The 14274-nt window shown below is 48.5% G+C and overlaps 1 protein-coding gene across 3 annotated transcripts; it reads right to left on the bottom strand.

Annotated features, from left to right (window-relative positions):
* Positions 1-1827: 1827 nt before the first annotated feature.
* On the bottom strand, positions 1828-14064 carry C18H19orf12 (chromosome 18 C19orf12 homolog). Of its 3 annotated transcripts, XM_070388030.1 has the most exons (4): positions 13906-14045; positions 9801-9941; positions 8663-8848; positions 1828-4076 (listed from the first exon to the last, which is right to left on the bottom strand). In XM_070388030.1, exons 2-4 carry the CDS (start codon positions 9817-9819, stop codon positions 3811-3813), a joined length of 471 nt encoding a protein of 156 aa, XP_070244131.1. In that variant the 5' UTR covers positions 9820-9941; positions 13906-14045; the 3' UTR covers positions 1828-3810. The 3 variants fall into 3 exon arrangements, with proteins under 3 accessions (XP_070244131.1, XP_070244132.1, XP_070244133.1); XM_070388031.1 differs by lacking the exon at positions 9801-9941 and having other exon boundaries at positions 13906-14064; XM_070388032.1 differs by lacking the exons at positions 8663-8848; positions 9801-9941 and having other exon boundaries at positions 13906-14037.
* Positions 14065-14274: the final 210 nt, after the last annotated feature.

Genomic DNA, 14274 nt, shown 5'->3' with positions numbered 1-14274 from the left:
TATACATTCTTTACCCACAGTCCTGCCCATTCTGGGTTTGATCATTTGTATTCACTTATACTAATTGGCATGTAATAGATATCTCCTAGATATTATCCTTGTATTTGTTTAATTCGAATGAGAGTAAAGTCCTCCCCTGAAAACCCACAAAAATTAAAGAAATAGCCACCACCTTAGCAGTTTAGAAAAACACTTCCCAACTTCCTCCACTCGCCAGCATTTGCGGTACCATAGCTGCCTGAGCCTGCGATGCAGGCAGCCAGGCCCAAGCTTTGACTCCTGACCCACTGTTACCGTAATGGTCCGAGAAGCCACCTCCGGCTAATAAAGTCATTTATCTCCTCCCAACAAGCTGAAAGCACATCAGACAGTGCCTGTTCCCTGTGTAGTTTAGATGAATCCTGGCATTGCTTAATTGCCATATGTTGATTGTTTGGGATTGAGAGACATTCTGGTTTATATGCAAAAAGGTTGCAGGAGACATGGTTGATGTTCTGCTCACAGCTTATTAAAACCTCAGGAAGGTTGCAGCCCTGTCCCAAGGGGAACTCATAAAACAGCGTCCTTGTGGAGCCACATTCTGGCCTGGCTGGAGACTCAGAGAAGGCTCTGTAGGCCCGGCTGAGGGAAGAGGAGAAAGGATGTGCCCGCTTGGCCGCTAGATGGCGCCTCGCAATAAGTAATGGGGAGAGGACACTTCTCCACACCCTGCCAGATCCCCCGGCCTCCAGCATTGCAACACACCCTAGTGTTTACTGCCAAGCCAGACATCTCAAAAATAAAAATAAATAAATAAAAGAGTTCATTCTAGCTAAAAATATACCATCTGCCCGAGAAAAATCTTGCCCGGCACTGTCACAGCAACACTCGAAGCAGGTTAATAACCAGCCCAGAGCAGATGGTTTCTTTTTATAATTACTGGGTCCCCCACCAAGGCTTCCTCCTCAGCAGCCTCCTTACCCCACTGGCACTCTCCTGCTGTTTCCTGACCACCGCCTAGCCAGCCGCTGCCCCAGCGGGCTGTCTGCTCACACCAGAGCCCCCTCACCCTCTGCTAGGCCTGGGCCCCAGGGTCCTGGAGCTCTCAGCACCTGGGCAGGTAGCCCCCAGGAGCTCACCCCACCCTTGTCCACCTCACTCATAATCCAAAGATAAATGAATCAAACCAAGATGTCAGTAATCACCCATCAAATTAATAAAGCTTTAAGATACTGTCATTCAATTTCCTGGTGAGGATGTGATAAGATGCGCATCTCCAAAACTTGCTGTTGGAAGAACAAATTATTGACACTGCCTCTCTGGAAGAATTTTGACTGAATATAACAACAGCCTTAAAAATATCATTGTTGTTGTTCAGTTGCTAAGTTGTGTCCGGCTCTCTGAGACCCCCATGGACTGCAGAACACCAGGCTTTCCTGTCCTTCACTATCTTCTGAAGTTTGCTCAAATTCATGTCCATTCAGTCAGTGATGCTATCCACCCATTGTAAAAAATACTACATAGTTTTAAATGCAACAATTTCACATTGAGGAATCTATCCTACAGACTATCATAATCTAAAATATGAACAGAACATTAACACAAAAGTGTTCATAAAAATGTTAGCACTATAATATTAATGACCTATAAAAGACACTATAGCTGGTATATGGTTTAGTGCAAAGGAATATTATAAAACCATTACATATGTTCACAAGGGAGTTCAAATTACATCACAAGTGTTATTTAATGTTAATTGGTAAAAGTGTTCAAAGGGTCTAAACAGTAAAGATGCAAATAGGTTAGAAACATACATACCATTAAAAAGTTTGCACCAAGTATGCCAAATGTGTTAACAGTAGGTTTTATTGGGGTGGTGATAATTTAATGGTTTTTATTTCATTGTACGTTTCTGGATTTTTCTGTTTTCAGCAATAAACACTGACAAACAAGACTATCTAAAAACAGGAACACAGAAGAAATTGGTACAGTGGCTGCATCTGGAAAGGGGCTGGAGCAGCAGTCAGCATAGGGCGATGCCTTCATTTTCCATTTATACTTTCTGGTGTCTTCCAAGTTTCAAAAATAAATAAGTCAAAAATTGTCAAAGAAGATGAAGAAATACTAAGTCACAGTCACTGTAAGAAGAGCATGAAAGGAAAGCAAGGAAAGTGCTTTCAGCTCCTGGGAGAGACAAGACTCAAGGTCTGGACTCCTCTTGGGCCCAGAGTCCACCACAAGTCACCCAAGACCTGGCTAGGCCAGTGACTTCATTCGGTAAGGCCTGCTTCATCTGACACCTGTCTGGGTGGGAATCAGGCCATCTCCCCAGAGTGGCTTCCCCAGGGGTAAAGGCAGGCAGGCCAGGGGAGGGATCCAGTGGACACTGGTGTAGGACCTTTAAGCTGGGACCACCTGTGTCCCCTGAGCCTGGCAGAGTAGGACCCAACACAAGTAATGAGTGGGTGGGATCCCCCCAAACTCCGCAGTCACCTTCTATGAGTCAGGAGAATTATCTAAAAGGGCCCTGCCCTGCTCCCTCATCAACCCAAGCAGGGCAAATGACCAAGTGGCCTCATCAACCGCAGGCATTTGACCTGTAAAGGGCACCTGATGAGTGCTAGACGAGGCCAGATAAAGAGCAACTTTTCTGAGATAAAAGCCTGATCCTTCCTTACTCACCACAGGTTCAAATTTGCCCTGAAGTTTTCTTGACCCACAAGAAGGTGCGGGACCCTATCTCTGCTCCACATGAGTGCCTTCCGCTGTATCCCAGGGAGGCCAGTGAAGCTTCCTTCCAGCTCCCTGGAGAGACCCAAGGGACGCTGTGGGTGCCAGGGGAGGCCCGGGGAGTGTGCACACACTGGCAACCCGGGAACCACAGCAGCCTGGAGGCTCAGGTGTCGGGCCCAGGAATCCACAGCTTTCATTCACTCTTTAAAGCCACAAATCCGTTCTCTTCCTTTGTGTTCCAAGTATAGGACTTTGAATCTTAGAGACGCTTTACACAAAATAGGTGGAGAAAAGGACGATTCAGAAAACATTTACTGTAATTTGATGACAGTCAAGTTGTGGTTCTGAAAGCAAAGCAAAAACAGCATTAGGGAAATTTAGGATGGAGACATTTCCTGTGTCTAGGTAAGTTATGATCCTACCACTTCAGAAAGAGAAATGCTTTTACTGAAAAGAATTAATTTAAAAAGCAGAACACAAGAACTACCGTGACTGTTCAGATGAGGAAAGTAAGCCCCCGGGGAGGGTGAGAAGCCAGTCTGGCAGCTACTGGGGGAGGGACTGAGAGCCACTGGCGTTCCTGGCTTCACTCAGCAGGCCGACTGCCCCCTCCCTGAGGCCACTGAAGTCACTGGGTGGTGAATGGATAATCAAGAGGCAAACATGATTCCAACAGGGGCCAGCCCCCCAGGGCCCAAGAGGCGGGACGGGGGGAGGGGGGGCGGGCCTGAAATGGGTGCCTGGACAGGCGTCATCTTCTTGTGATGAGATGAGAGACTGAACGTGAGGACCTTCTGGCTCCTGTGTGAGCCAGCGTGGATTCAAAAAACTGCCACCACATGGCAGCAGGCACGGCTTTGCTATTCACCAGCTTCCGCCTCAAAGGCTGTCAGGACACACAGGTGCACACAGCCATAAAGCACAGCATCTTCTCCAGTAATTTCCACAACATGACCTAGCACAGCAGCAGCCTCTTCAGCAGGAGGTGCTGCTACAGCTCAGGTAACATTCTGATGATGTGGGCTTCCCGCAGCTCCCTGGTCACCTCCCACGAGTCAGGGGAATCATCCGAACGGACCCCCTTCCCAGGGCAGAGGCCTAGTCGTCGTACTGCACTTCCGCCCGCAGTTCCCTGGTGACGTAGTTGGCCAGCATCGCCAGCAGCTGCTTCTGCAGGGCCTCACTGCCCATGACCAGCATGGTCAGCTGCACGGCGTCCGTCCACTCCAGGTGCCTGATGATGGCAGTGGCTTCGTTAAAGAGCTTCTGCTGCTCGGCAGGCGGTAGCTCCATTATGATCTGAGGAACCGGCTTAAACTGTCCACTCGTCATCCAGGCACCTAACAGACCCCCGACGGCTCCCCCTAGAAAACAGGAAGGACTCAATTAGTCGGCCTTATTCATAAATGATGGCCACGGGTTCTCGCTGAGCGCATGTCCACTGTCATGATGAGCGAGCACATTCATGAGCGGGTCAGGACGGGCTCAGCTTCAAGTCTGCCCCACCAGCAGGGCGGAGGGCAAAGGTTTACGTGGTCTTTGATCCATTTGGCTCAGATAATTGACACTCACACATGCCCTCTCCAAAGCTCTGCGCTCACGGTGCAACACGAAGCATCTCGCCCCGAGAGCTATGCTAACTAAAATCCTCTTCATGGGCTGAAGGTTTCCATGCTTCCATAAAAATCTCTCTCACCTCAAAGGAGAGGGCTGAGAAGAAAATGCATTTTCAGGGAGAACCATCTCAGTGGTAAGGCTGAGTTTCCTCCACTGGGTGGCTAACATGTGCCTGAGCCCTGAGCTTTGAAATTTCTAGTGGAACCACATGGTTCGGGGCCCTGGGGACAGCGACAAATGACAAGGTATTTTCTCTTGAAGCAATGTTTTTCATATAACCCTTCCAAAGTTGCATGATGATAAATAACAAATTTAATGTATTCAACTATTTCTTTTTCTGCTACCCCAAAAGGGCACAAACATTACTTTTATATGTAAATTTATTATTATCAAAGTTAAAGCATGCTATCTTGGGACCAGAAGAGTCCCAAGTTCAATGGAAAATTCTATTTAAGCAGGTCAGGTGAAGCCTGCTCCAGGAAGATGTCCTAGGGAAAGGGTCTCAAACTTCAGTGTCTACAGGGCCCAGGCAGGTAACTGAAAGGAGTGAAGTGGGCTGAGTGGGACTGTGGTGACCTGGAGAGTTAGGTACGTGTCTAAAGGAGGAGTGGCCACCGCAGCCAACTGCTGCCACATGGAATACCAGGTCTGTATCTTTTAGAAGTCTTACAAGTTTTAAATATTGGTGATCAGATACTGAAAAAATGCAGGCTGGCTGGACTTGGTGACCTTCTTCAAAAGAGAAGAGTAGGAAAGGGGAAACAGTGACTCTGTAGTGGAGAAAACTGACAGATATGCCACTAGTCCGGTGATCAAGTTGATCAGCTGATCAGATGATCAAGTTGAGCATCTTGAGGAGGTCCTATGGATGCCACGTGTCCCTGAATGTGTGACAAGAAGTGCCACGGTATTCTGCCCAAAGATCCACAGTCTACTCATGAGAAGGCCATCAGGCAAACCCAAACTGAGAGGAATTCTCCAAAATACCTGACCAGTATTCCTCAAAAGTATCAAAGCAGCAGAAAGCAAGACTGGGGACACCCTCAGAGTGGGAGAAAGCAACTGACAAGGGATTAGTCTCCAACATATACCAACAGCTCATGCAGCTCATTATAAAAAAAAAAAAAAAAACACCAAACAACTCAAACAAAAAGTGGATGGAAGATCCAACTAGGCATTTATCCAAAGAAGATACACAGATGGCTAAAAAGCACATGAAAAAATGCTCAATATCACAAATTATTAGAGAAATGAAAAGTCAAAACGACAAAGAGTGATCACCGCACACTGGTCAGAAAGCCCATCATCAAAACATCTACAAACAATAAATGCTGGAGAGGATGTGGAGAAAAGGGGACCCTCCTGCACTGTTGGTGGGAATGCAAACTGGTACAGCCATGGTGTGCTGCGTGCTGTGCTCAGTCACGTCTGATTCTTTGAGACCCCGTGGACTGTAGCCTGCCAGGCTCCTCTGTTCGTGGGATTTTCCAGGCAAGCATACTGGAGTAGGTTGTCATTTCCTTCTCCAGGGCATCTTCCCAACCCAGGGATTGAACTCGCATCTCTTATGTCACTGAGATATGAGTTACCACTGTGCCAAATAGTCACTATGGAGAACAGCATGGATGTTCCTTAAAAAACTAAAAATAGAGTTACCATATGATCCAGCAATCCCACTCCTGGGTATATATCTGGAGAAAACCATAATTTGAAAAGATACATGTGCCCCCTCCCCACACCCCACATTCACTGCACCACTATTTACAACAGCCAGGACATGGAAGCAATCTAAATGCCCATCAACAGAAGAATGGATAAAGAAGATGTGGTACATATATACCACAATGGAATATTACTCAGCCATAGGAACGAACAAAACGATGCCATCTGCAGCAACATGGATTGTCGTACTGAGTGCAGTCAGTCAGAAAGGGAAAGACATGTATCATATGATACCGTTTATATGTGGAATCTAAAAAAAAAAAAGTACAAAAGAACTTATCTATAAAACAGAAATAGAGTTATAGAGGTTTTCTACTACAGAAATAGAAAAGAAACATGGTTACCAGAGGATGAGGAGAGAGAGGGATAAACTGGAAGACTGGGATTGACATAGACACCCTACTCTCTACAAAATAGGTAACTAGTAAGAACCTACTACTCTACAGCACAGGGAACTCTACTCAATACTCTGCCATGGCCTACATGGGGGAAAAATAAAGAGTGGAAAAAATAATAATAAAACTGGAGAGACTAAGGAGACATGAGGATTAAGTGCAATGTGTTGTCTTGAGCTAGACCTGGGGCAGAAAAAGACCTTGGACGCAGAAACTGATAAAATCCAAGTATAGCCTGAAGAATAGTTAACAGTAATGTTAGGGTGGGTTTCTTAGTTTTGACAAGTGTGCTATGGTTAATATAAGATGTGAACATTAGGAGAACTGAAACTGGATGAGATATACATGGAAATTCTTGGCATTATCTTTGTAACTTCTCTGTAAATCTAGTATTATTCCAAAATAAAAAGTTTACCCAAAAGAATGCAGTCTGAGCCAGAGAGAACCCGTTGCAGGCTGGACGCAGCCATCAGTAAGTAAATCTTGCAACATTTTAGGAAAGCAAGCGTGGAAGCACCTGGTCGCACACACCTCCTAAGATGCAGGAGACTGGCCAGCTTCATGTCTTGGAGGCTGAACACTGCCCTGGACAGACTTCCCCCTACCCTGAAGGGAAGGAGCATTCCAGGGAGGGAGGGAGGGTCAGTCACTTACAAGTTTTAGTGAACTTTCCCCCATGACACCAGTGAAACGCTTAGTGCTGACAAGAGTTGCACTCATCTGCACTAAACCTTTATGAGAACATCAATATTTGATTTAGAGCAGCACTTAATGCAAAAAGTCGCCAGGAAATATCGACCAAGAAATCACCAACTCTTTGGAGAAGAGAAAATTCCTTTGTTTTCTGGGTAAAATGATGCTCCGGCCAATGACCTAGGGGCTGCAAGAAGCCAATCCCCAGGGTTCCCTTTGCCGACAGCTTGTCCTCTACCAGCTTTTGCTCAATCTGAACAAAATATGTGCTCCCAAAATGGCATCTGGGCACAGCTATGTGATAAATGATCCCAGCTAGCCCTTTCTGAGCACATCAGATGGGGTGGGACAAAGAAATAAAGGATGTCACTGAGGAAGATGGCAATGGCCTTGTCTCCTCCCCCATGGGAATACTTCCTGGATGGCAAGAAGCTGAAGTCAGGACTCACTAACTCACAGAGTTTGGAAATGGAAATACATAGATGGAAGATCTAGGGTCACCCACAAGCTGATTTTTTTCTCCTCAGTGTGGCCTCAGCTTGATACAATGTCCTCGAATGTCAATCCTACTCCAGGAGAGAAGAGGAGAGCAGGAAGCCTTTCCGGTGAGCTGGGACACAGAAGCCAATCTCAGAAGAAAAGCAGTCATCTCTCTAGCCTGTATTCATGTGAAGACTACAAGCCACATAGAAAGGGCTTCCACCAGCCTGTGAACTTTCTCAGGCCCTGTATCCCCAGCACAAAGGAGGCATTCAGTACGTATTTGCTGAGCCCAGGGTAGCAGACCTAGCCCTGTTTTGCAGGGTCCATCTGACATACCCCAAGGGAAACCTTATCTGGCCCCTCCATAGATCAGGCCTGGACAGCAGCCAGCTCTTTGACAACACCCTCAACCCACAGTTCAGACCACATAGGAATTCTTTCTGGTCCTAATCCAAAGGAAGCAGCTTCATTCTAGCTACAAAGAATGATGGGAAGATCAGCCAAACTTTCATTTACTGCCAGAAACAAGTTCCCAAATAGAAGCAGGTGATAAAAGAAGGGGCAGGGATGATGACCAGCTAGGAGCTAGCTTGTTGCTTTCCCTGAGCTGGACTGCTTGCTTTCAGACTAGGGAAGCACTCTGAATGAGTTCATGTTCTGTGGCTTTACAGCATCACCCCTCAGTAGGTGCGCAGCAAATCTCAGCTTCCTCTCTGGATGTCTAATGGTGATGGGGGGAGGGAGACTGTCCAAAACCCGGGACACCCTGAAATCCTCTGGCTCTAGGACACATTCCGGGAGAAAGGTGTCCTCCAGCCTTTATAACACAGATGCCTTTTGAGAGAGCCCTGCACTTCTGAGGCATTCACGCAGAAGCTGGAGTTGGTAACAGGACTGATTATGTGCCCAAAGATCGCTTCACAGAAGTGACCTCAACTCGACAAACTTCTCACACAGGACAGAGGCTTTTACGATGTCTCTGTGGTTTCAAAGGCCTTTTCCCAACAACTGCACTGTCCCTGTGAGGCATCTGCACTTACCAACGGCTAGTCCTGGTGGACCGCCCACCAAGCCACCAACGAAGGCCACGGCCCCAGTGACTAGGGCGCCCCTCCCGGAGTGCTTGACGGCCGCCTTCATCTTCCTCTCCTCGGAGATGGAGCACAGCAACCTCATGATGTCCTCCACCGCAACGGGCATCGCGGCAGACCTCGGGGTAAGCGTTCCTAAGGACAGTTGCAATGAGTGAAGGGCCTTTCCACCCAAATGTTACTCTTCCGAAAGTTTTAAGGAAGGTTCCCCATTTTCGGTAGAGAACAGGATCTCTGCCATGTGCAGGATGGACAGCACCACCAGTCGTGTGGCAAATCCTTTGCCAAACAGAAAGCAGGGCAGCATTCAGTTATTAAGTAGACAGGATCAGCAGAGAGGGTGAAAGGTCTTCTCTGCACTCTAACTTCTGATTTATGATAGATTAAGGAACAACCCTGCCCACATGCTCTACCAGTTCATCATGAGTGATGCAATTCTGAGCTCTCTTGTGTCAGGGCCCTTCAGCTAGCCCAGGCAATCCCCACCCACAAAGCTGGGCAGAGTGCACAAGTCCCAGTGCTGGGTCCACTTCTGTGTGACAGGGCACCTCAGCTTCCGCCAAGCCAGAGAAGGGGGAAGCACGGACTCTGTAACCACACAGCCTTGTAGCCACGGGATGACCCAGCAGAGTGGCAGGTTTCTCACCTGTAAGATGAAGATAAACCACCTACAGAGTGGATTCCTACAAGGTGTAAGCAGAATGGATGCAAAGTCTCACCTGGAGCAAGACTGTTAACACGGCAGACTCTCAGACATGATGGTTCTAAATGAACATTCTCTTCCTAACATATACCAATGGCTTCAACAAGCAACCACTCAGAGTCAATCCAGTTCTACTCATGGGATATTAAAGGCAGGGGCAGGATGATATGGTAAGATGAAACGACCAGAGAGTAAAAGAAATCGAAGAATTCCATATGGATGAACAGATGACAGATGGATGGACAGACTTTGGAACAATGACCTTTAGAAAAATTCTCTGGGGTCAGGAAACTGTTTGCCACACTAGCAGGAAAAAAACAGGCAGGGGCAAGGGTGGAGGTAGGGCAGGCACTAACTACCCCAGGGTTGGTGGGAATGGAGAACCTTGGCACTGATGGGCCATGTGGCAGGACAGGAAGTAAATCAAAGCAGCAACGAGCAGTGCTTCTTTTTCCAGCTTTGGCTGGGCCCAAGGCTTTGGTGGGCACCTTCCTCTCTCACCACCACTTCCCTTTTCAATCAAGGCTGTGAAACACAGACATTTACAAGGAATTTAATTATGGAAGTTTGGAGCAGAACCTATTGTTCAACATCTTTTGGATATATGAGTTGTTTTTAAACCCAAGGAAAAACCACAATTGCCCTAATGTAAAATTATCCTCCCAATTCTGAGAGAGAACTCTGAGCCTTTAGAACAAATTTGTGAATCTACACCAGTCAGAACTTCTTTGTAGACCCAGGGGAGGTCTGTGGGATCCTCTTCTCCAGGCCCTGAAAATGTCCCCTCTTTTTCTTTTTAATATTCTTTTTATTTTTTCCCCATGCTATGTGGCATGGGGATCTTAGATCCCCAACCAGGGATTGAACCTGTAGACCCTGCATTGGGAGCTCAGACTCTTAACTACTGGACCATCAGGAAAGTTCCTCCTTTTGATATTCTTGATATCAGTGATTTTCCACCAGCACTCAGGAGTCACTGAAGACCCTGTTAAATACTACCCATACAGGTAGGGTGAGATTCTGTATTTACAAGCCCCCAGCTGAAATTCTGCCCTCGCTTTTGGACAGCAAGACTCTATGACAGAATGACTTAAGATGTCTGATATCTGCTACTCAGTCCTTGAATTCAGAAGGCAAGAGGCCCCTGCAGGGCTGCCCAAGGGACTAGAGGAAAATTCAGGTGTGCTTGTCCTTGCTCTGGCTCCCAGGTGTCCTGGATCTGCTAAAATGCCTCCTGGCTTCCAGGCCCTTCTGCTCACCAGCGGTGACCACATGTAGGCATAGCACATGCCCCAACCCCCTCCTACCTGCAAGAGAGCCCCCTTCCACCCTTCCAGAAGTCAAAAATTTTCCAGGCACAAATGTCAAGATAACATTGTAGCATTATAACAGCGAAGGAATTGCACTTAGAAATGGGAGAAGGGAGGAAGTAACCTGATTTACCCAATAGCCATGGGCTTGTAAAGCTATGCAAACAAAATGCTTAATTTCAGATACCTATTAAGATAACCAAAGGAATTAATCTCATGATAAAACCTTTTAAAGACCTAAAAATCACCCTGTAAAATACCTAGCTTAGCTCTGATTTACATCTAGCTTTTTATCTGTCAGTTTTGCAGAAAAAAGGGAGATGAAACTCAGGTCCTGGGAAGGCCCCTTGCATTCCCAGAGGCATGAAGATTCTGAGCCTTGCCATGCCTGATCTGCAAGGCTGGTTTCCAGGCCAGCACATTCTGCCCATATGCCAGGTTTTCTGCAGAATTACAGATCTGTATTCTCCAAACAGTTTCTGCACAGCAAGAAAAGGCATATAAAAGAGGCTGGAGATATATACCCACTTCACCCTCTATGGTCTCTTAAAAACAAAACAAAAACAACCAAAACCAGCTTCCAATCTGCTCTGAATGACTTTAAGTCAAAACCCACCGGGACTAATGAGGCATCATTGTGCAAACACCACTTTTAACCTCCACTTAGCCCAGTTGAGCCGGCACAAGGTTCAAGTCCAGAGTATGACTAGTGGGCCAGCAGGTGTCATGGTGTGTGGGAGGGGAGGAGAAGTGGCCACTTCTCCAACTCCATCTGGGTTCAATGGATCCACACCATGAATAACCAGTGGCATTGTGGCTGCCTCTATCCAAGAGACCGCTGGTTTAATTTCCTTGTAAGAATCATTTTAGAAGCTGGAGCATCAATAGATTCTTGTTGTGGAAGAAAAGTTTGCAGCACCATCTCCTGCTGCTGCTACTGCTAAGTCGCGTGTCCGACTCTGTGCGACCCCACAGATGGCAGCCCAACAGGCTCCTCTGTCTCTGGGAGTCTCCAGGCAAGAATACTGGAGTGGGTTGCCATTTCCTTCTCCAATGCATGAAAGTGAAAAGTGAAAGTGAAGTTGCTCAGTCGTGTCTTGACTCTTAGCGACCCCATGGACTGTAGCCTACCAGGCTCCTCCATCCATGGGATTTTCCAGGCAAGAGTACTGGAGTGGGGTGCCATTGCCTTTTCCGACCATCTCCTGAGCCCCTGCTAAAAATCTCAGCCTCCCAACTTCTCCAGGGTTGCCTGATTGAGGAAGGAAGCCAGTCTCGTTTTTCCTTCTCCCACTCCAGCTACCTTAGTAAGTGGCAGAGAAGTGGGTGAAGAAGGACGAGGCAGCAGCACTGTTGGGACAGACCTCAATGGGGTGGGAGGGTGCCCCCCTCCACACCCATATCACACCTATTTCAGAATCAGATTTGTCCACGAAACAGACTTGGGTCACAGGAAGTCCATCTGCCAGCCACAGGGAAGGCAAATGCCAACGTGAAGCCCTGGTTTCTTGCAAGCACCCAGGCTGGTCTGCTGATTATAGCACGGATCTGGGGGAGAGGGAGATGAGCCTGGCCCTGGGACTGCAGCCTGGCTTTCTGAGATGGAGCAGATTGTGAGAGATGAGGAGAGAAAGGCTGCAGAGCTAACACAGACCTCCATGCACAAAGCTCTTTTTAAAAATTAAAAAAGCAGGGCCTCTTAAGATTCAGTGATGTTGTTCACCTGCAATCCTCAGTACTTTTTACTTCTCTGGTGGACTTTATTATAAAGCTCCAGTGTGCCCTCTGGCTCCTATAAACCATGTCTTTATACCTCTCTATGCCCCAGTACAGACATTGGATCCCATCAGCAAATACAGTCAGATTAGACTTTTAAAAAATGAATTAGGGGCTTCCCTAGCAGTCCCGGGCTTCCCTAGTGGCTCAGCTGGTAAACAATCTGCCTGTAATGTGGGAGCCCTGGGTTCGATCCCTGGGTTGGGAAGATCCCCTGGAGAAGGGAACAGCTACCCACGCCAGTATTCTGGCCTGGAGAATTCCATGGACTGTGTAGTCCATGGGGTGGGAAGAGTTAACACCACTGAGACACTTTTCACTTTCTGGCAGTCCAGTGGTTAAAACCTCACTTTCCGGTACAGGAGATGAGGGTTGGATCCCTAGTGGGGGATCTAGGATCCCACATGAATTGAGGCCAAATAAACAAATAAAATAGTTGCTAGAATTTTAAAATCATGAGATTTCACAAACACCTCAGATTTCTAATTCTCCTGAAAAATCAAAAATACAAGCCACACGGGATCCGCCTTCTGCAGCAATCCAGGCCAGAGCTGAGCAGGGTCCTACTGCTGCTACTGCTGCTAAGTCCCTTCAGTTGTGTCCGACTCTGTGCGACCCCATAGACGGCAGCCTACCAGGCTCCCCCATCCTTGGGATTCTCCTGGCAAGAACACTGGAGTGGGTTGCCATTTCCTTCTCCAATGTATGAAAGAGAAAAGTGAAAGGGAAGTCGCTCAGTCGTGTCTGACTCTTCGCGACCCCATGGACTGCAGCCCACCAGGCCCCTCCACCCATGGGATTTTCCAGGCAAGAGTACTGGAGTGGGGTGCCATTGCCTTCTCCGAGGGTCCTACTGGAGCACACCTTATCTACCTACTTGGCCCTTGAGCAACACCCTCTCAAATTATTCCTATTTCTTTAAACAAACAAACAAAAAGGATAAAGAGGGACTTTCCTGGCGGTCCAGCGGTTAAGACTCCCCGCTCCCAAAGCGGGGGGCACAGGCTTGATCCTGGGTCGGGGAACGAAGATCCCACATGCCCCACAGTGCGGGCAAAGAAAAGTCAAAGAAGCTATCAGTCCCCACAAGGCTAATCTCCCCGCCCCTAAATCACTAACATCCCTTCCTCATCATCTCTAATCTGGCGTCCAAATTCTCTCCCCAGAGGGCAAGGCCAGGAGTGCCCCACCCTGCGGATATAACACCCGCCACACGCGCATCCCGGTTCCTGCGGGAAGCGACACGCGCGCACGCACACACAGGAGTTCCTGCAGGCGGAGATAGCACACACATCCCTTCGTTCCCCCGTTTCTCCATAAGGAAAATAAATGGACTAAGACCGTCTGCCCTGGTGCTGCTCCGGGCGCCCCCTTAGCTCCGGCGGCTGCTCGGGGCCCTTTACCTGCGGAGGCGGCGCCGCGAGGTCACAGGCCGGCAGGCGCGGGGACACCAGGCCTCCCCGCCGCGCGCGCAGGCCCCGCCCCCCCGCCTTCCGGCTCGTCCGCGCGGGGCCTTCCGGGGCGCCGCCCACCGGTAGCGCCGCCACCGCCCCCGCTGCTGCGCCTGCGACCCCGGCTCAGCTCTGCGAGCGCCTGCCAGGATGGGGCGTCTGGAGCGGGATCGCTGGGGCCCCGAGGCCGCGCGCAGCCCTACCGTCCACCCGCTCACACCCATACTAGGTCGGAGTTCCTTTAGTTCTTGCTCAAGCCCGGGGGCCTCCTGGGAGGCCCACTCTCGCTTTGGCCTTTCACTCAGGACCGAGCCACTCCCC

The sequence above is a fragment of the Bos mutus genome, chromosome 18 (assembly GCF_027580195.1).
Source record: "Bos mutus isolate GX-2022 chromosome 18, NWIPB_WYAK_1.1, whole genome shotgun sequence".
Classification (NCBI taxonomy): domain Eukaryota; kingdom Metazoa; phylum Chordata; class Mammalia; order Artiodactyla; family Bovidae; genus Bos; species Bos mutus.
The sequence above is the reverse complement of the archived record's forward strand: the minus strand, read 5'-3'. Positions and strand labels throughout refer to the sequence as shown.

Coding starts and splice junctions, on each gene's coding strand:
- C18H19orf12 (XM_070388030.1), bottom strand. Junction 4,077..8,662: donor TCCACCAGGACTAGCCGTTG/GTAAGTGCAGAT, acceptor CCTGTTTTCTAG/GGGGAGCCGTCGGGGGTCTG.